At 54.4% G+C, this 20970-nt stretch overlaps 1 protein-coding gene across 1 annotated transcript in view; it reads left to right on the forward strand.

The window, feature by feature from the left end:
* The first annotated feature begins 361 nt into the window (after nucleotides 1-361).
* Nucleotides 362-20970, forward strand: part of f8a (coagulation factor VIII associated) — a 43611-nt gene continuing 23002 nt past the window's right edge. Inside the window, exons 1-5 of the mRNA XM_078430448.1 lie at nucleotides 362-432; nucleotides 4073-4393; nucleotides 12328-12437; nucleotides 16516-16590; nucleotides 20746-20929. Coding sequence (XP_078286574.1) covers nucleotides 381-432; nucleotides 4073-4393; nucleotides 12328-12437; nucleotides 16516-16590; nucleotides 20746-20929 — 742 coding nt within the window. The 5' untranslated portion in view covers nucleotides 362-380. The remainder of the gene's footprint in view (nucleotides 433-4072; nucleotides 4394-12327; nucleotides 12438-16515; nucleotides 16591-20745; nucleotides 20930-20970) is intronic.

Consider the following 20970-nt stretch of genomic DNA (forward strand, 5'->3'; position numbering starts at 1 on the left):
TTTGGAGTGTGGGAGGAAACCGGAGCTCCTGGAGAAAACCCACGCGGGTCACGGGGAGAACGTACAAACTCCGTACAGACAGCACCCGTAGTCAGGATTGAATCCGGGTCTCTGGCGCTGTGAGGCAGCAGTTCTACCGCTGCGCCACCGGGCCGTTTAGTGCGAGGTAAAGCCAGTAAAGTCATAGGAAGGGACGCAAGGCCGGTGGGCTGAGGATGGGACCATTCTACTGACAATCACATGATGAGAAGGGGATGTTGCTCAACTTTAGCTCGACCTATTACTAACACAAAAGCCACAAGAGGAACTTGAGCAAGCGACAGACTTCCTGCTTTGAATTCCCGACAAAGTGAGCGGGGAGAGAGAGAGAGAGCAGAAGAATGTCCCCGTCCGGGACAATCCTGATCGGTCTCTTCCTTTACATCCGGCAAGGTAGGACTGGACCCTTGGACGAACGGCATAGTGATTGTGAGCATTGCCAGGACTCTGTCTCCGGTCTCCCTGGGGTAGGGGTGTGACCCAGGCCACAGCGATACACAGACCGAGGGGCAAGGGTCTTCGCCCTGAGAGTTGTGAATCTGTGGTCTTCACCCTGAGAGTTGTGAATCTGTGGAATTCCCTGCCACAGAAGGCAATGGAGGCCAATTACGGGTGCTGGATGTATTGAAGACAGAGTTGCGGCACAGTGCCACAGCGGTAGAGTTGCTGCCTTACAGCACTTGCAGCGCTGTCGATCCCGACTACGGGTGCCGTCTGCACAGAGTTTGTACGTTCTTCCCCGTGACCTGCGTGGGTTTTCTCAGAGATCTTCGGTTTCCTCCCACACTCCAAAGACGTACAAGTTTGTAAGTTAATTGGCTTGGTATAAATGTAAATTGTCCCTAGCGTGTATTAGGGATCGGTGGTCGTTGCGGACTAGGTGGGCCTGTTGAAAGACCGGAGCGGCTAGGCTTGTATACACTGGAATATAGAAAGATGAGAGGGAATCTTATCGAAACATAAGATTATTAAGGGGTTGGACACGTTAGAGGCAGGAAACATGTTCCCAATGTTGGGGGAGTCCAGAACCAGGGGCCACAGTTTAAGAATAAGGGTTAGACCATTTAGAACGGAGATGAGGAAAAACATTTTCAGTCAGAGAGTTGTAAATCTGTGGAATTCACTGCCTCAGAAGGCAGTGGAGGCCAATTCTCTGAATGCATTCAAGAGAGAACTAGATAGAGCTCTTAAGGATAGCGGAGTCAGGGGGTATGGGGAGAAGGCAGGAACGGGGTACTGATTGAGAATGATCAGCCATGATCACATTGAATAGTGGTGCTGGCTCGAAGGGCCGAATGGCCTGCTCCTGTACCTAATTTCTATGTTTATCAGTGAAGGGTGAGGACCTGTGGGGAGGGGGACACGATCACCTGAGCGTCTCGACAGCCCCAGGGCACGGATGCCGGTGACTGACCCATTAAACCTGAGACTGAAGAAAGGGGGAACATAGAACAGGCCCTTCAGCCCACAATGTCTGTGCTGATCATGATGCCCTTGTGACCCAGCGGTATGAATACTGATTTCTCTAACCTCAAGTAACCCTTGCATTTCCTCTCTCGCCATCCCTCCCCCATACTAGTTCTCCGACTAGTTTCACTGTCCTCCTGATTACATATTGCTGCTTGTTTAGTGTCATTTTCACCTTCCCCTCTCACAACAATGAGCCATTCGACACTCCCTTACCAGCATCTGCTTTGATCTGTCGTTTTCACACCTTACCCTTCCATATCTCTCGACTCCCTCTCCCCTGACTCTCAGTCTGAAGACAGGTCTCGACCCGAAACGTCACCCATTCCTTCTCTCCAGAGATGCTGCCTGACCCACTGAGTTACTCCAGCACTTTTGTGTCTATCTTCGGTAGACCCTTCTTTAAGACTCTCTCTGAAACTCTCTCTCTCTGACCCTCAGTCTCTAATGCCCTCTCTCTCTGACCCCTCTCTCTTTGACCCCCTCTCAGTCGCTCTCTCTCTCTCTCACTCTCTGACCCTCTCTCGCTCTCTGACTCTCTCTCTCTGACTTTCTATCTGACACACTCTCTCTGACTTTCTCTCTCTCTCCCTCTCTCTGACACACACTCTCTCTCTCGCTCCCTCTCTCTCTGACCCACCCCCTCTGACCCGCTCTCTCCGACTCTCTGATAGTAGAAACAAGGAACTGCCGATGCTGGATACAAAAAAAAGACACAAAGTGCTGGAACAGGGGGTCATGCAGTATCTACAGAGAACATAGATAGGTGATGTTTTGGATCGGGACCTTTCTTCAGACATTGCGGGGGGGATGAAAGAAAGGCAGAAGAGGGGAGGGTCTGGACTAAACATGGGGGTGACAGTTTGGTTTAGATGAGGGGTGTGGGGGGTTTGATGGGCAGATGGTTGGACAAAGGCCAGAGATGAAAAAACAGAAGGTTAGAGACAAGAGGATTGAAGAGTTGCAAATCGTGAAGCTAGAGGAAGGAATGTAGGTGGAAAAGGAGAAATAGGCGCGAGTCCATGTGGGGTGGAAGGAGGAAAGGGGGTGGGGGTTAGAATGGGGGAAGAAGGGAGAGGGTTTATGCAGTTACCTAAAATTGGAAAATTCAACCGGTTGTAAGCTGAGGTGTTGCCTCTCTCTCTCTCTCTCTCTCCATCTCTGTCTGTCTGCCCCCGACACTCCCTCTCTGACTCTCCGTCTGATACTCTGTGTGTATCTCTCTCTCTGACACTCTCTCTGACTCTCACTCTCCATCTGACTGTCTCTGACACTCTCTCTCTCTCTCTCTCCTCGAATTCTCCTTAACTGAACCTTCCTATCAACAACTAGCGAGCGGTCCTGACTCCCATCTACCACATCGGAGACCATCAGACTATCTTTAATCTGACATGTTGTGTTAAACAGTATTCCCTTTATCCTACATCTATCTACACACTGTGGACGGTTCGATTATAATCATGTCGCTGACTGGTTAACACGCAACAAAAAAGCTTTACACTGTGATACACTTGACAATAAACTAAACTAATCTCTCTCTGTGACCCTCTCTCTCCCCACTTTGTCTCCCCCCACCACTATCTCTCCACCCCAATCTCTCTGCCCTAATCTATTTCTCCCCCAACTCTATTTCTCCCTCTCTCTGCCCCCTCTCTCTCGCTCTCTGTCCCCTCTCTCTCCCAGTTTATTTCTCCCCCATTCTGTGTCTGAACCCCCTCTCTCTGATTGACCCTCTTTCTCTCCCCCACTTTATTTCTCCTCACTCTCTCTCCCTCTCCCCCACTGTCTGACCCCCCTCTCTGTGTTTGACCCTTTGTCTGACCCCCCACTCTCTCTTTCCCCCACTCCCTCTCTTTCCCCCACTCCCTCTCTTTCCCCCACTCCCTCTCTCTACCCCACTCTCTCTTCCCCCCCCCACTCTCTCTCTCTCTCCCCCTCTCTCTCCCCCACTCTCTCTTTCTCTCTCTCCCCCCTCCTCTCTACCCCCACTCCCTCTCCCCCACTCCCTCTCCCCCCCACTCACTCTGTCTCTCTCCCCCACTCACTCTCTCCCCTCCCCCCCTCACTCTCCCCTCCCCCCCTCACTCTCCCCTCCCCCCCACACTCTCTCCCCCCCCACACTCCCCCCCCCACCCACTCTCTCCCCTCCCCCCCCTCTCTCCCCTCCCCTCCCCCCCCACTCTCTCCCCCCCCCCACCCACTCTCTCCCCCCCCCCCACCCACTCTCTCCCCCCCCCCCACCCACTCTCTCCCCCCCCACTCTCTCCCCCCCCCCCACTCTCTCCCCTCCCCCCCCCCCCACTCTCTCCCCCCCCCCCCCCACTCTCTCTCTCCCCCCCCCCCCCACTCTCTCTCTCCCCCCCCCCCCCCCACTCTCTCCCCTCCCCCCCCCCACTCTCTCCCCCCCCCCCCACTCTCTCTCTCTCTCCCCCCCCCCCCCACTCTCTCTCTCCCCCCCCCCCCCACTCTCTCTCTCCCCCCCTCCCTCTCCTTCTGTCACACTCCCCCCCCCCCCCCCCACACTCTCTCTGACTGTCTAACGCCGTGTCCCCCTGCCCTGTTGTAGTTGAGCCAGCGGTCCAGTGCCAAGTGCAGCAGCCGCTGGTGGTGGTGGCGGTGGCGATGGAGCCGACGACGCTGCGCTGCGAGTACCAGTGTGAGAGCAACAACAAGTCGGTGCCGCTGCTGGACGGGCCGCTCTTCATGCAGCTGTCCCGGGACGAGCCGGACAACCTGCTCAGCACGTCGCACATCTCCATCGCGCCCAAGGGGGAGGTCAAGTGGGAGCTGCCGACCAGAGGCGACAACGACAGCGGCCTGTACGTCTGCATGGGGACCGCGCACTCCCAGCCCTTCATCGGTCACGGGACTCTCCTGATCCTCCACCGTGAGTAGCGGCTCCGCCAGCGCTCAACCGCGCCCCCGCCATGGATCAACGCGGGCGGCAAAGAGAGGGCAAGGGGCGCCAACTACCTCACTCCCAAACAAAGACACTAGAGGAGCAAGATGGACCGCTCCGTCGAAACCGCCAATACTGAAGTGCAGTCCGCAAAGGAGCGGGACGTCCGCCATTTTAGCAAAGAGTCCGCCATTTTAGTAAGCAAACCCCACCGGTTCGCTCTGCCTCCCGCAGCGTAATCAGTGTTTTGGGGGAACAGTATATATGATAATACCATTAAAAATACAGAATATATCTCATCTATCAACTCACAGATTTTTGTTATTTTTTCTTATTTAAACGTGTCTGCAGGTTTCTGCCTACTAAAATGGCGCCGTGACGCGCCACGGTTTTTAGGGTTGAGTGGTTCATCTTGGTCCTCTAGTATCTTTGCTTAAAAACCCGTAGCGCGTCACGGCGCCATTTTAGTAGGCAGAAACCTGCAGACACGTTTAAATAAGAAAAAATAACAAAAATCTGTGAACTGTTAGATGAGATATATTCTGTATTTTTAATGGTATCATCACATACACTGTTCCCCCAAAACACTGATTACACTGCGAGAGGCAGAGCGAACGGCGGGTTTTGCTTACTAAAATGGCGGCCTTTGCGGACCGCACTTCAGTACAGGCGATTTCGACGGAGTGGTTCATCTTGCTCCTCTAGTATCTTTGCTTTTAAAACCGTAGCGCGTCACGGCGCCATTTTAGTAGGCAGAAACGTGCAGACACGTTTAAATAAGAAAAATAACAAAAAATCTTTGAATTGATAGATGAGATATATTCTGCATTTTAATGGGATCATCACACATACTGTTCCCCCCCAAAAACACTGATTACACTGCGAGAGGCAGAGCGAACGGCGGGTTTTGCTTACTAAAATGGCGGACATTCAGCTCACTTCAGCATAGCCGATTTGGACGGAGTGGTTCATCTTGCTCCTTTAGTGTCTTTGCTCCCAAATACGGGACACGGTGACGTCACCGCCCCGCGCCCCACGTGACCTCGCCCAGCCAGCGGCCACGTGCTCCCGCTCCACCAATGGCTGCCGCCCGGGAGGCGGGTTGCTACGCAACCTCCGTTGAAGGGTCCTGACCAAACATCATCTGTCAATAGACAATAGGTGCAGGAGGACGCCATTCAGCCCATCGAGCCAGCACCACCATTCAATATGATCATGGCTGATCATTCTCAATCAGTACCCCGTTCCTGCCTTCTCCCCATACCCCCTGACTCCGTTATCCTTAAGAGCTCTATCTAGCTCTCTCGTGAATGCATTCAGATAATTGGCCTCCACTGCCTTCTGAGGCAGAGAATTCCACAGATTCACAACTCTCTGACTGAAAAAGTTTTTCCTCATCTCAGTTCTAAATGGCCTACCCCTTATTCTTAAACTGTGGGCCCTTGTTCTGGACTCCCCCAACATTGGGAACATGTTTCCTGCCTCTAACGTGTCCAACCCCTTAATAATCTTATACGTTTCGATAAGATCTCCTCTCATCCTTCTAAATTCCAGTGTATACAAGCCTAGCCGCTCCAGTCTTTCAACATACGACAGTCCCGCCATTCCGGGAATTAACCTAGTAAACCTACGCTGCACGCCCTCAATAATAATGCATTTTTAAAAATTTATTAAACGGTTCTTGGGGGGGGTCCTGTGGCGGATCAGGCCACTCCTCGGGTCAGCCCCCTCGTTACGTGACGGACAGGTGAAAGGGGTTAAAAGCCAGACCAAGGGAAGGCGTGGATCATCCCTAGGAGAACTACGCTGTGGGCACCAGCTCACAGCCTAATAAAGAATCTAACTAAACACTGCCTGGCATCTTGCCTTTTCTCTGGCCTCCGCCAGGCCACTACATAGCGCTTTTCATATACTCAAAGACGCTTTACAGAGATTTAGAGAACATAGGGAAATGAATAAATAGATAAATAAGTAAATAAATAAACGAACAGAGAAAGGAGACAGAAGGTGAGGTGACCTTCAGTGGTTGAAGGCAGTACTGAACAGGTGAGACTTCAGTGATGTTTTGAATGTGGTGAGTGAGGAGTCTCTGACGGTTTGGGGTAGTGAGTTCCATAGGGTGGGAGCAGCGATGGAGAAAGCCCTGTCCCCCCAGGATCTGAGTTTGGTCCGGATGTGGGGGGATAGGAGATTGGCAGCAGCAGAGCGGAGGGTGCAGGTGGGAGTGTGCCTGTGGAGGAGGTCGGTCAGGTAGGATGGGGCCAGGTTATGGAGGGCTTTGTAGGTTATGAGGAGGATTTTGTACTGGATTCTCTGGGGGATGGGGAGCCAGTGGAGTTTATAAAGGACAGGGGTGATATGGTCACGGATCGGGGTGTGGGTGAGTAGACGGGCAGCGGAGTTTTGAATGTATTGAAGTTTACTGATGATTTTTGAGGGTGCGCCATAGAGGAGGCTGTTGCAGTAGTCCAGACGGGAGGTGATGAAGGTGTGGATGAGGGTTTCTGCAGCTGTGGAGGAGAGGGATGGACGGAGACGGGCAATGTTTTTGAGGTGGAAGAAGGCTGTCTTTGTGATGTGTTTGATGTGTTTGTCGAAGGAGAGGGTTTGATCAAAGATGATTCCAAGATTCCGGATGTGAGGTGAGGTGGATACTGGGAGACCATCAATGTTGAGGATGAAGTTTTGGGTGGATTTGGTGATTTTTCAATAACAAGAATATCCTTCCTCCACAGATACTGCCTGACCCACTGAGATCCTCCAGCACTCAGGTGCCTATTGATAGCTTTGATCCTCTGATCTGTCATTTTCACACCTTGCCCTTCCATATCTCTGTGTCTCCCTCTCCCCAGGCTCAGCCTGAAGAAGGGTCTTGACCCGAAAACGTCACCTATTCCTTTTTTTCCACAGATGCCGCCTGACCCGCTGAGTTACTCCAGCATTTTGTGTCTATCTTTTAAAGTTGATCATCGGTTCACCCGAGGGCAGAGTTACAGCTTATAATTGATTGATGTATTTCAGGCTGTTGTGGTTTATAATTAATACTCCTGAGGGGAAAACCTGAAGCTGAAAAAAGCTGTCGGCCGGGACAGTGTCGGCTAACGGAGTGTGTTCGCCTAACGGAGGTTGCATAGCAGCCAACGTGTCCAACCCCTTAATAACGTGTCCAACCCCTTAATAATCTTATATGTTTCGATAAGAGAAGGAATAGGTGACGTTTCGGGTCGAGTTTGAAGAAAGGTTTCGACCTAAAACCACACCCAGTCCTTTTCACCGGTTGCTGGAAAATTAGTGGTGGACCTGAATAAATTTGTAATGTAAACGCACCACTTGTGGGTAATTTGAGTACAAACTCTACGCCTCCAGCGAGGATTAATTTCAAAGTGTAACATGACCCGCTGGGTTTTCCCTTCAGGAATATTAATTATAAACCACAACAGCCTGAGATACATCAATCAATTATCAGCTGTAACTCTGCCCTCAGGTGAACCGATGATCACCTTTAAAAGATAGACACATAATGTTGGAGTAACTCAGCGGGTCAGGCGGCATCTGTGGAAAAAAGGAACGGGTGACGTTTCGGGTTGAGACCCTTCTTCAGGCTGAGTGTCTTTGAGAGACACAAAGATATGAAAGGGTAAGGTGTGAAAATGACAGATCAAAGAGGATCTGCTATCACTAGGGTCCTGAGCACAAAAAGAAAGTGCTGGGGGATCTCAGTAGGTCAGGCACCATCTGTGGGGGAACATTCACAGATGGTGCTTTGGGTCAGGACCCTTCTTCAGACTGGTGGAGTAGGAGAGAGCTGGTAGAGAGGGGGGGGGCTGAGGGGAAGGGGAGAGAGAGGAGGGGTAGGGTTGAGAGAGGGGGGGAGGGAGAGGGGTGAGGGGAAGGGGACGGGAGGGGAATGGTAGAGAGAGGAGTGAGGGGGAGAGCGGGGAGGGGAAGGGTGAGGGGAAGGGGGGGAGGGGAAGGGTTGAGAGAGAGGTGAGGAGGAGAGGGGAGGGGAAGGGTTGAGAGAGAGGTGAGGAGGAGAGCGGGGAGGGGAGGGGAAGGGGTGGGGAAGGAATGAATGATGGGTGGATTCAGGTGAGGAGTTTGAGTCTAGTGTATTGCCACATGTATCGAGGTACAGTGAAAAGCTTTTTGTTGCATGATAACCAGTCAGTGGAATTACATGATAACAATCGAGCTATCCACAGTGCACAGATACATGGTAAAGGGTAAAACGTGAATAACCTTTGGTGCAAGATAAAACCAGTAAAGCCCCATCAAGGATAGTCCGGAGGTCTCCAATGAGGGGTAGATGATAGCGAAGCACTGCTGTGTTTGTGTTAGGATGGTTCAGTTGCCTGATAACAGCCGGGAAGAAACATTCCCTGAATCTGGAGGTGTGCGTTTCCACACTTCTGTACCTTTTGGCCCGATGGGAGAGGGGAGAAGAGGAGGCAAGTCAAGTCAAGTCTATTTTATTTGTATAGCACATTTAAAAACAACCCACATTGACCAAAGTGCTGTACATCACTTCAGGTACCAAGAAACGAACATACAATGGCACACAAACATAACAGCACATACATAAACAGTTCACAGCGCCCCTCAGAGGGCCTCAAACGCTAGGGAGTAGAAATAGGTTTTGAGCCTGGACTTAAAGGGGTGGATGGAGGGGGCAGTTCTGATGGGGAGAGGGATGCTGTTCCACAGTCTAGGAGCTGCAACCGCAAAAGCGCGGTCACCCCTGAGCTTAAGCCTAGACCGCGGGATAGTCAGTAGCCCCAAGTCGGCCGACCTGAGGGACCTGGAGATAGAGTGGTGGGTTAGAAGATTTTTGATATGGGGGGGGGGGGGGGCAAGCCCGTTTAGGGCTTTGTATGTGAATAGGAGGAGCTTGACGTTGATTCTGTACTGTACTGGGAGCCAGTGGAGAGAGGCCAGAATCGGGGTGATGTCCCTTTCACAGGCACCCGTCAGGAGTCTCACTGCGGCGTTTTGGACCAATTGCAGGTGGGACAGGGATGATTGGTTGATCCCAGTGTATAGGGAGTTGCAGTAGTCTAGGCGGGAGGAAATGAATGCCTGGATGATTTTTTTAATGTTGTCAAATTGGAGGAATGGAGCAGATGGGGGAAGATTGGGGAGAGGAGGTTGGGGAGAATGAGCACCCAGGGTGATGACTGGAGAAGACACAAGGATACAGTTGTGGAATGGATGCAGATGGACGTTGTGAAGAAGGGTCCCGGCCCTAAATGTCACCCATCCTTTTTCTCCAGAGATGCTGCCCGACCCGCTGAGTTACTCCAGCACTTTGTGTCTTACCTTCAAACGATGGAGTCTGATAAGGAAGGAAGGTGGACAGTGAAGCATGGAACCAGAGGAGGGATGGTGGGTGGAAGTGGGACAGAGAGGGGAGGTGGAGGAAGGAAAATACGGGGACCCAGAGTGGGGTGAAGTGCCATGGAGTCATCGAGTGATACAGTGTGGAAACAGGCCCTTCGGCCCAACTCGCCCACACCGGCCAACAATGTCCCAGCTACCCTCGTCCCACTTGCCTGCGCTTGGTCCATAACCTTCCAAACCTGTCCAATCCATGTACCTGTCCAACTGTTTCTTAAACGATGGGATAGTCCCAGCCTCAACTACCTCCTCTGGCAGCTTGTTCCATACACCCACCACCCTCTGTGTGAAAACGTTACCCCTCGGATTCCTATTAAATCTTTTCCCCTTCACCTTGAACCCATGTCCTCTGGTCCTCGATTCCCATACTCTGGGTAAAATACTCTGGGTGCACCTACCCGATCTATTCCTCTCATGATTTTGTACACCTCTATAAGATCTCCCCTCGTCCTCCTGCGCTCCATGGAATAGAGACCCAGCCTGCTCAACCTCTCCCTGTAGCTCACAACCTCAGTGGGTGAGAAGGAGGAGAAAGGAACTGGGTGGTGGAGCGGGGGGAGCAGATAGAGAGGTGCACACCGCAGGGGGGAGCTGGTTGGATGAGTAGGGGAGGGGGTCACCTGAAACTGGAGACTTCAATGTTCATGCCGCTGGGACGTTAGCTACTCAAGCGGAATATGGGGTGCTGTTCCTCCAGTTTGTGTGTGGCCTGACTCTAGCAATGGAGGAGGCCCAGGGCAGAAAGGTCAGCGTGGGTAGACACAAAGACCTGGAGTAACTCAGCGGCCCAGCAGCATGTCTGGAGCAAAGGTATAGGTGACGTTTCGGGTTGAGACCCTTCTTCAGACTGGACAGTGTGGGAGCGGGAAGGGGAATTGAAGTAGATTTGAAACCAGGAGAACCAGTAGGTCTTGGCAGGCCGAGCACAAGTGTTTAGTGAAGTGGTCGCCGAGCCTACACTTGGTCTCGCCGATGTACAGGAGACCACATTGGGAAGAGCGGATACAAATAGATGAGGTTAGAGGAGGTACTCTGCCTCACCTGGAAGGACTGCTGGGGTCCTTGAATGGAGGCGAGGGAGGAGGTATAGGGACAGGTGTTGTTGCATCTCCTGCAGTTGCAGGGGAAAGTACCCGGGGAGGGGGTGGTTGGGTTGGAAGGGATGAGTTAACCAGGGAGTTGCGGAGGGAACGGAAGGCGGAAAGGGGAGGAGATGGAAGTTGTGTCCAGTGGTGGGATCATGTTGGGGGTGACGGAGATGGAGGAGGGTGATGTGTTGGATGCGGAGGGAAAGGTGGGGACCAGGGGAACTCTGACCTTGTTCCGTCTGAGAAAAGGGGGAGCGAGAGGAGAACTACGGTTCTCAGAGGAGACGCGGGCGGGAGATGCAAGTGAAGTCTCCAGAAACAACTGCGGGTGGAGGGGGTGGAGAGGAAGACCATGTTCACTGAAGAAAGAGTTCGGGAATTTAGAAGGATCTTATAGAAACATATACAGTAAAATTCATAAGGGATTGGACAAGCTAGATGTAGGAAAAGATGTTTCTGATGTTGGGGGAGTCCAAAACCAAGGGTCGCAGTTTAAGAATAAAGGGTTGGCCATTTAGGACTGAGATGAGGAAAAACTTCTTCACCCAGAGAGTTGTGAATCTGTGGAATTCTCTGCCGCAGAAGGCAGTGGAGGCCAATTCACTGGATGTTTTCAGGAGAGAGTTAGATTTAGCTCTTAGGGAGGGCTAACGGAATAAAAAAATATGGGGAGAAAGCAGGAACGGGGTACTGATTTTGGATGATCACCCATGATCATATTGAATGGCGGTGCTGGCTCGAAGGACCGAATGGCCTCCTCCTGCACCTATTTTCTATGTCTCTTTCTATGTTTCTAGGACATCTCGGATGTCCTACTCGCCCGGCTCCATCCAGCTTCCTGCGGAAAGGGGTGGGGATGGGAAGATGTGACTGGCGGTGGGATTGTGTTGGAGGTGATGGAAATGTCGGAGGATGATGTGTTGGATGGGTATTAGAGATTGTGGGGAGAAGGCAGGAGAATGGGGTTGGGAGGGAAAGATGGATGAGCCATGATTGAATGGCGGAGTGGACTTGATGGGCTGAATGGCCTAATTCTGCTCCTATCGCTTATGAACTACCTCCCCCGTAAGTTGGTCAGGCAGCATCAGTCTGAAGTTGGGTCCTGACCCGAAACGCTGTCTGTCCATTCCACTCCACAGATGCTGCCTGACCTGTTGAGTTCCTCCAGCACTTTGTGTTTTGTTGGAGACTGGACCATTGTTGGGCTGGGAGCTGTTTGTGACCAGGGAGTGTGACATTGTCCATCCTCCAAACCAGACACGGCAATCAAACGGTCAATGGATCAAATACTCAGCAGGTCAGGCAGCGGCTTGAGGGAGGAACAGATGAGGTTTCAGGTCACCAGGCACGGTCTGTTTGAGCTGTCTGAACCTCACGCAGGTGCTGGCTGACCCGCCGAGTGTTTATCTCGGGTTTTCAGCGTCTGCTTTCCGTTTGCAGTGGGCGAGAAGCCAGCGGACAACACACGGACCTTTGTCATTCTGGCCATCTGCTGCATGCTAGCCGCCTACTCTGTCTGCCTCACCACGGCCGTCTGCATCCGGAGAAAGGTGGGTGGCACGGGGCGGCACGGCACCCACCGCGGGGGGCAGGGGCAGAGGGGGGGGGACACCGCTGTGGTGGAGGGGCGAGGTGGGGCAGTGATGGAGGGGGGAGTGGGCCAATGATGGAGGGGCGAGGTGGGGCAGTGATGGAGAGACGAGGTGGGCCAGTGATGGAGGGGGGAGTGGGCCAGTGATTGAGGGGGGAGTGGGCCAGTGATGGACGGGGGAGTGGACCAGTGATGGAGGGGGGAGTGGACCAGTGATGGAGGGACGAGGTGGGCCAGTGATGGAGGGGGGAGTGGGCCAGTGATGGAGGGGCGAGGTGGGCCAGTGATGGAGGGGGGAGTGGGCCAATGATGGAGGGGCGAGGTGGGGCAGTGATGGAGAGACGAGGTGGGCCAGTGATGGAGGGGGGAGTGGGCCAATGATGGAGGGGCGAGGTGGGGCAGTGATGGAGAGACGAGGTGGGCCAGTGATGGAGGGGGGAGTGGGCCAGTGATTGAGGAGGGAGTGGGCCAGTGATGGAGGGGGGAGTGGACCAGTGATGGAGAGACGAGGTGGGCCAGTGATGGAGGGACGAGGTGGGCCAGTGATGGAGGGGGGAGTGGGCCAGTGATGGAGGGGGGAGTGGGCCAATGATGGAGGGGCGAGGTGGGGCAGTGATGGAGAGACGAGGTGGGCCAGTGATGGAGGGGGGAGTGGGCCAGTGATTGAGGGGGGAGTGGGCCAGTGATGGAGGGGGGAGTGGACCAGTGATGGAGGGGGGAGTGGACCAGTGATGGAGGGACGAGGTGGGCCAGTGATGGAGGGGGGGAGTGGGCCAGTGATGGAGGGGCGAGGTGGGCCAGTGATGGAGGGGCGAGGTGGGCCAGTGATGTAGGCGAGAATGGGCCAGTGATGGAGGGACGAGGTGGGCCAGTGATGGAGGGGGGAGTGGACCAGTAATGGAGGGGGGAGTGGGCCAGTGATGGAGGGACGAGGTGGGCCAGTGATAGAGGGGGGAGTGGGCCAATGATGGAGGGGCGAGGTGGGGCAGTGATGGAGAGACGAGGTGGGCCAGTGATGGAGGGGGGAGTGGGCCAGTGATGGAGGGGGGAGTGGGCCAGTGATGGAGGGGGGAGTGGGCCAGTGATGGAGGGACGAGGTGGGCCAGTGATGGAGGGACGAAGTGGGCCAGTGATGGAGGGGCGAGGTGGGCCAGTGATGGAGGGACGAGGTGGGCCAGTGATGGAGGGACGAGGTGGGCCAGTAATGGAGGGGGGAGTGGGCCAGTGATGGAGGGGGGGAGTGGGCCAGTGATGGAGGGGCGAGGTGGGGCAGTGATGGAGGGACGAGGGGCCAGTGATGGAGGGGCGAGGTGGGCCAGTGATGTAGGCGGGAATGGGCCAGTGATGGAGGGGGGAGTGGGCCAGTGATGGAGGGGCGAGGTGGGCCAGTGATGGAGGGGCGAGGTAGGTCAGTGATGGAGGGGCGAGGTGGGCCAGTGATGTAGGCGGGAATGGGCCAGTGATGGAGGGGGGAGTGGGCCAGTGATGGAGGGACGAGGTGGGCCAGTGATGGAGGGGGGAGTGGGCCAGTGGCGGAGGGGGGAATGGGCCAGTGATGGAGAGGGGAATGGGCCAGTGATGGAGGGACGAGGTTGGCCAGTGATGGAGGGACGAGGTGGGGCAGTGATGGAGGGACGAGGTGGGCCAGTGATGGAGGGACGAGGTGGGCCAGTGATGGAGGGACGAGGTGGGCCAGTGATGGAGGGGGGAGTGGGCCAGTGATGGAGAGGGGAATGGGCCAGTGATGGAGGGACGAGGTGGGCCAGTGATGGAGGGACGAGGTGGGCCAGTGATGGAGGGATGAGGGGCCAGTGATGGAGGGACGAGGTGGGCCAGTGATGGAGGGACGAGGTGGGCCAGTGATGGAGGGGCGAGGTGGGCCAGTGATGGAGGGGGGAGTGGGCCAGTGATGGAGGGACGAGGTGGGCCAGTGATGGAGGGGGGAGCGGACCAGTAATGGAGGGGGGAGTGGGCCAGTGATGGAGGGACGAGGTGGGCCAGTGATGGAGGGACGAGGTGGGCCAGTGATGGAGGGGGGAGTGGGCCAATGATGGAGAGGCGAGGTGGGGCAGTGATGGAGAGACGAGGTGGGCCAGTGATGGAGGGGGGAGTGGGCCAGTGATGGAGGGACGAGGTGGGCCAGTGATGGAGGGATGAGGGGCCAGTGATGGAGGGACGAGGTGGGCCAGTGATGGAGGGACGAGGTGGGCCAGTGATGGAGGGGGGAAGTAGGCCAGTGGGCCAGTGATGGAGGGGGGGAGTGGTCCAGTGGCGGAGGGGGGGGAGTGGTCCAGTGGCGGAGGGGGGAGTGGTCCCATGGCGGAGGGAGGTTGATTCCCCAGGGATGAAGGTCCAGACTATCCCGCACTGACTCACAGCCCCCGCCCTGTGTGGCCCAGATCCAACCAGTCACTCGATGAGTAGTTTAACATCACCGTGTCTCGTGTGGGCCACTCTGAGGGGCAGAGATGGGCCGGGAGGGGGTTTCCATGGGGACCTCAGGTCAGAGTTACAGAATGAAGGCCTCATCCATTTAGACCGAGATGTGGAACAAATAGAACGGTCACAGTGGCGCAGCGGTAGAGTTGCCGCCTTACAGCGCTTGCAGCGCCGGAGACCCGGGTTCAATCCCGACCACGGGCGCCGTCTGTACGGAGTTTGTACGTTCTCCCCGTGACCTGCGCGGGTTTTCTCCGAGATCTTTGGTTTCTCCCCACACTCCAAAGACGTTCATGTTTGTAGGTTAATTGGCTTTGGTTATAATTGTAAATTGCCCCTCAGTGTGTGTGTGTGTGTGTATGTGTGTGTGTGTGTGTGTGTGTGTGTGTGTAGGATAGTGTTAGTGTGCGGGGATCGCTGGTCGGCGCCGACTCAGTGGGCCGAAGGGCCTGTTTCTGCGCTTAATCTCGAAACAAAACTATGCTTTAAAAAAACTAAAATGTGTGCATCGCAGTAGAAGGCCCTTCGGCCCACAACGTTGAACACAAACTAATCTCTGCACGTGTAGGAAAGAACTGCAGGTGCTGGTTTAAATCAAAGGTAGACAAAATGCTGGAGTAACTCAGCGGGTCAGGCAGCATCTCTGAGAGAAGGAATGCCTTTTCGGGCCAAGACCCTCCTTCAGACTGACCCGAAATGTCATAAATTCCTTCTCTCCAGAGATGCTGCCTGACCCGCTGAGTTACTCCAACGTTTTGTGCCTACCTCTGCCTTCACATGATCCTTTCCCCTCCATTCCCAGCGTATGCATGTGCCTATCTAAAAGCCCCTCACACACCACCATTGTAGCAGCCTCCACCACCAGCCCTGGCAGTGGGCTCCAAACGTGTCCCTCTCATCTTCAACCTGAGTCGTCTAGTCTTTGACGTTTCAATCCTGGGAGCAAGGTTCTGACTGTCTCCCCTGTGAAGAGACTTCTCTGAGAAAGGCATGAATCTTTGCCACGCACCAGCCCAGAGGATGGCAGCAGTAGAGTTTCTGCCTCACGGCGCCAGAGACTCGGGTTCGATCCTGACTACGGGTGCAGTCTGTACGGAGTTTGTACACTCTCCCCGTGACCTGCATGAGTTTTCTCCGGGAGCTCGTGAAGGCAGAGAATTTGTGGAATTCTCTGCCGCAGAAGGCAATAGAGGCCAATTCACTGGATGGATTTAAAAGAGAGTTAGATAGAGCTCCAGTGGAATCAAGGGATATGGGGAGAAGGCAGGCACGGGTTACTGATTGTGGATGATCAGCCATGATCACAATGAGTGGCACCGCTGGCTCGAAGGGCCGAATGGCCTGCTCCTGCACCTATTTTCTATGATTCTATCCCAAAGACGTACGGGTTTGTGAGCTAACTGGCTTCTTTAACTGTGTAGGGTAGAACTGATGTGAATTGGTGATCGCTGGTGGGCGTGGACTCGGTGGGCCGAAGGGCCTGTTTCCACGCTGTATCTCTGAAACTAAAACGCTGCTGTCGGGTGCGGAGAGGGGTGGTCCGGTCCCCACTCCCCGGTCTTCAGGCGACGTGACTCTCCATGTTCTCTGTGTTTCAGGTCTGTTCCCGGTGTAAATCGTACTTGGCCAAAGCTCACAGCGAGAAGACGCGCAAGCCTTCTGCCACCGAGCAGGTGAGTCACTGAGCGGCAGAGTTGCTGCCTCTCAGCGCCAGAGACCCGGGTCCCACCATGACCACGGGCGCTGCCTGTACGCTGCGTGACTCTCTACCTCTACGGTGCGATGAACACAGGTGGCGCAGCGGTAGAGTTGCTGCCTTACAGCGAATGCAGCGCCGGAGACCCGGGTTCAATCCTGACTACGGGCGCCGTCTGTACGGAGTTTGTACGTTCTCCCCGTGACCCGCGTGGGTTTTCTCCGAGATCTTCGGATTCCCCCCACATTCCAAAGACGTGCAGGTTTGTAGGTTTATTGGCTAGGTAAACGTTAAAAATGTCCCTAGTGTGTGTAGGATAGTGTTAATGTGTGGGGATCGCTGGTCAGTGCGGACTCGGTGGGCCGAAGGGCCTGTTTCCGTGTTGTATCTCTAAACTAAACTCAACTAACACATCCGGGGGGTGTTGGAGTCTGCAATTGATACACATTGAGGTGTTACAGTTTGTAATTGATATTCCTGAAGCAAATGTTACAGTCTGTCATCGATATACTCCAGGGGAGATGTGTGGGGAAGGAACTGCAGATAGACACAAAAGGCTGGAGTAACTCAGCGAGTCAGGCAGCATCTCTGGGGACAAGGAATAGGTGACATTTTGGGTCGAGCTCTTTCCTCTGAAGAAGATCTCTCAGATATGCTGCCTGACCCGCTGAGTTTAGTTTAGTATAGTGATACAGCGCGGAAACAGGCCCTTCGGCCCACCGGATCAGCGCCGACCAGCGATCCCCGCACATTAACACTATCCTACACCCACTAGGGACAATTTTTTTTTACATTCACCAAGCCAATTAGCCTACAAACCTGTACGTCTTTGGAGTGTGGGAGGAAACCGAAGATCTCGGAGAAAACCCACGCAGGTCACGGGGAGAACGTACAAACTCCATACAGACAGCACCCTTAGTCGGGATGGAACCCGGGTCTCCGGCGCTGCATTCGCTGTAAGGCGGCAACTTTACCACTGCGCCCCCTCCAGAGTTACTCCAGCTTTTTGTGTCGACTCTCAACGGTTTACCTGAGGGGCAGAGGTATTTTATAATTGTTGTATCTAAGGCTGTTTGTGGTTATGGTTGTGGTTTATAATGAATATTCCTAAGAGGAAAACCCAACAGGTCATGTTACACTTTAAAATTAATCCTCGCTGGAGGTGTAGAGTTTATACTCAAAGTACCCACAAGTGGACAACAGACAATAGGTGCAGGAGGAGGCCATTCGGCCCTTCGAGCCAGCACCACCATTCAATGTGATCATGGCTGATCATTCTCAATCAGTACCCCGTTCCTGCCTTCTCCCCATACCCCCTGACTCCGCTATCCTTAAGAGCTCTATCTAGCTCTCTCTTGAATGCATTCAGAGAACTGGCCTCCACTGCCTTCTGAGGCAGAGAATTCCACAGATTCACAACTCTCTGACTGAAAAAGTTTTTCCTCATCTCCGTACTAAATGGCCTACCCCTTATTCTTAAACTGTGGCCCTTTGTTCTGGACTCCCCGAACATTGGGAACATGTTTCCTGCCTCTAACGTGTCCAACCCCTTAATAATCTTATACGTTTCGATAAGATCTCCTCTCATCCTTCTAAATTTCAGAGTATACAAGCCTAGTCGCTCCAGTCTTTCAACATAAGACAGTCCCGCCATTCCGGGAATTAACCTAGTAAACCTACGCTGCACGCCCTCAATAGCAAGAATATCCTTCCTCACATTTGGAGACCAAAACTGCACACAGTACTCCAGGTGCGGTCTCACCAGGGCCCTGTACAACTGCACTCAGTACTCCAGGTGCGGTCTCACTAGGGCCCTGTACAACTGTGCACAGTACTCCAGGTGCGGTCTCACTAGTGCCCTGTACAACTGCACACAGTACTCCAGGTGTGGTCTCACTAGGGCCCTGTACAACTGCACACAGTACTCCAGGTGTGGTCTCATTAGGGCCCTGTACAACTGCACACAGTACTCCAGGTGCGGTCTCACTAGGGCCCTGTACAACTGCAGAAGGTGTGGTGGATTTACATTACAAGTTTGTGCTGGCCCACCACTGATCCCTCAGCACTGGTGGTCCAGGACCCCCTTTCACTGTTCCTCGGTACAAGTGACTAATAAAGTACCAGACCACTCAAAACCCCGTTTGAGTTTAGTTCATTGTCAGGTGTACCGAGGTACAGAGAAAAGCTTTTGCAGTGTGCAAACCAGTCAGCGGAAAGACAACACATGATTACAATCGAGCCGTCCACAGTGTACAGACACATGGTAAAGGAAATATCGTGAATAACGCTTAGTGCGAGATAAAGTCCAGTAAAGTCCGATCATAGAGAGTCCGAGGGTCTCCAATGATGTAGATAGTAGTTCAGCACTGCTCTCTGGTTGTGGTGGGATGGTTCAGTTGCCTGATAACAGCCGGGAAGAAACTGCCCCTGAATCTGGAGGTGTGCGTTTTCACAGTTCCGTACCTTTTTCCCGATGGGAGAGGGGAGAAGATGGAGTGGCCGGGGTGAGACTGGTCCTTGATTATGCTGCTGGTCTTGCCGAGGCAGCGTGAGGTGTAGATGGAGACATTGGTAGGGAGGTTGGTTTGTGTGATGGTCTGGGCTGCGTCCACGATTCTCTGCAATTTCTTGCGGTCTTGGATGGATGGAGCTGTTCCCAAACCCAGCTGTGATGCATCCCGATAAAATGCTCCCCACGGTGCTTCTGTAGCGTTGGGTGAGAGTTGTCGCGGGACGTGCCGAACATCGTAAGCCTTTTACAGAAGCAGAGGTGTCGGCGTGCTTTACGAGAGAGCGCATGTAAAACCCCTCCACCCCCGCCCCGCCCCCCGGAAGTCCCCCCGAAAATGTGGTGCCCAGGCCGGGTGAGGTGGCCGATCTCGACCTCATCGGGACTTCCACGGCCGATCGGCGGGTGGAATTTGTCGGGGCTCTGGAACTCCGGCCGGAGCCGGCAGATCCGTTCCTCTAGCCGGCTTTGTGGGCCGGTTTCTCGCCCCCCCCCCCCCCCCCCCCTTGCGGCCTAGGCGGAATGTTCCGGTGCTGTTGGGCTCCTCTCGGAGGCTGCGAGCTCGGTGGTTCCGGCAAAACGGATCATCCGCCAAGTCTCTGGAGCCAAGGGTGCCGGTCTCGTGGTGGTGAACCAATGTAATCTATTCCCCCAGTGGTGGCCAGTGTAATCTATTCCCCCAGTGGTGGGTGTTACAGTGGGCCCCCCAGTTGAGGGTAGACACAGAATCCTGGAGTAACTCAGCGGGTCGGGCAGCATCTCGGGAGAGAAGGAATGGGTGACGTTTCGGGTCGAGACCCTTCTTCAGACTGATGTCAGGGGAGGGGGCGGGACAAATATAGGATGTAGTCGGAGACAGGAAGACTAGTGGGAGAACTGGGAAGGGGGTAGAGAGGGAAAGCAGGGACTATCTGAAGTTAGACAAGTCAATGTTCATACCGCTGGGGTGTAAACTACTCAAGCGAAATACGAGGTGCTGTTCCTCCAATTTGTGCTGGGCCTCACTCTGACGATGGAGGAGGCCCAGGACAGAAAGGTCAGTGAGGGAGTGGGAGGGGGAGTTGAAGTGCTGAGCCACCGGGAGATTGTCGTCGAAGGATTTGTTCCGCTCCGAACAAAACGTCCAGTCACTCTCACCGGCTCCTCCGTGTGGGTGCCTGGGGTTTAATGCAACATCTGAGGCCGAGATGATCCCGTTCATTCACCTCAGTGTAGGGTTGCCAACTTCCTCACTCCCAAATACGGGACAAACGGTGACGTCACCACCCAGTGCCCCCGTGACCTCACCCAGCCAGCGGCCACGTGCTCCCGCTCCACCAATGGCGGACGCCATTGGTGGAGCGGGAGCACGTGGCCGCTGCCTGGGTGAGGTCACGTGGGGCGCGGGGCGGTGACGTCACCCTTTGTTCCTTATTTGGGAGCGAGGAAGTTGGCAACCCTACTAATACGTGTCAAGGGCGGTCCCGTACGTACGGGACAAACTAATTCAGCAAAAAATACGGGATGTCCCGGCTAATACGGGACAGTTGGCAACCCTACCGTTGTGCCGGGGGGTGGGGGGGACGGGCAGACCCGTGCCAGTGTCTGACGGGTGACTCACACCATCGCTCTCTTGCTCCCCAGGAGCAGTCGGCCGCCAAGAGACCACCGGGAGAGCAGGCTGCAGCAGCGCCCGGGAGTGAGAATGCGTACATGGTGAGTACAACATACAACGAGTGCACAGCACATCACGTCTCGTCTCTGAAACACGTGTGTGTTTATGTGCGTGCGCGTGTGTGCACTTCCATGAGCGGGCGAGACGAGGACCGTGAGGCCACAGCCTCAAAGTTAAAGGACGTTCCGTTGTAA

The sequence above is a fragment of the Rhinoraja longicauda genome, chromosome 40 (assembly GCF_053455715.1).
Source record: "Rhinoraja longicauda isolate Sanriku21f chromosome 40, sRhiLon1.1, whole genome shotgun sequence".
In the NCBI taxonomy this organism is placed as follows: domain Eukaryota; kingdom Metazoa; phylum Chordata; class Chondrichthyes; order Rajiformes; family Arhynchobatidae; genus Rhinoraja; species Rhinoraja longicauda.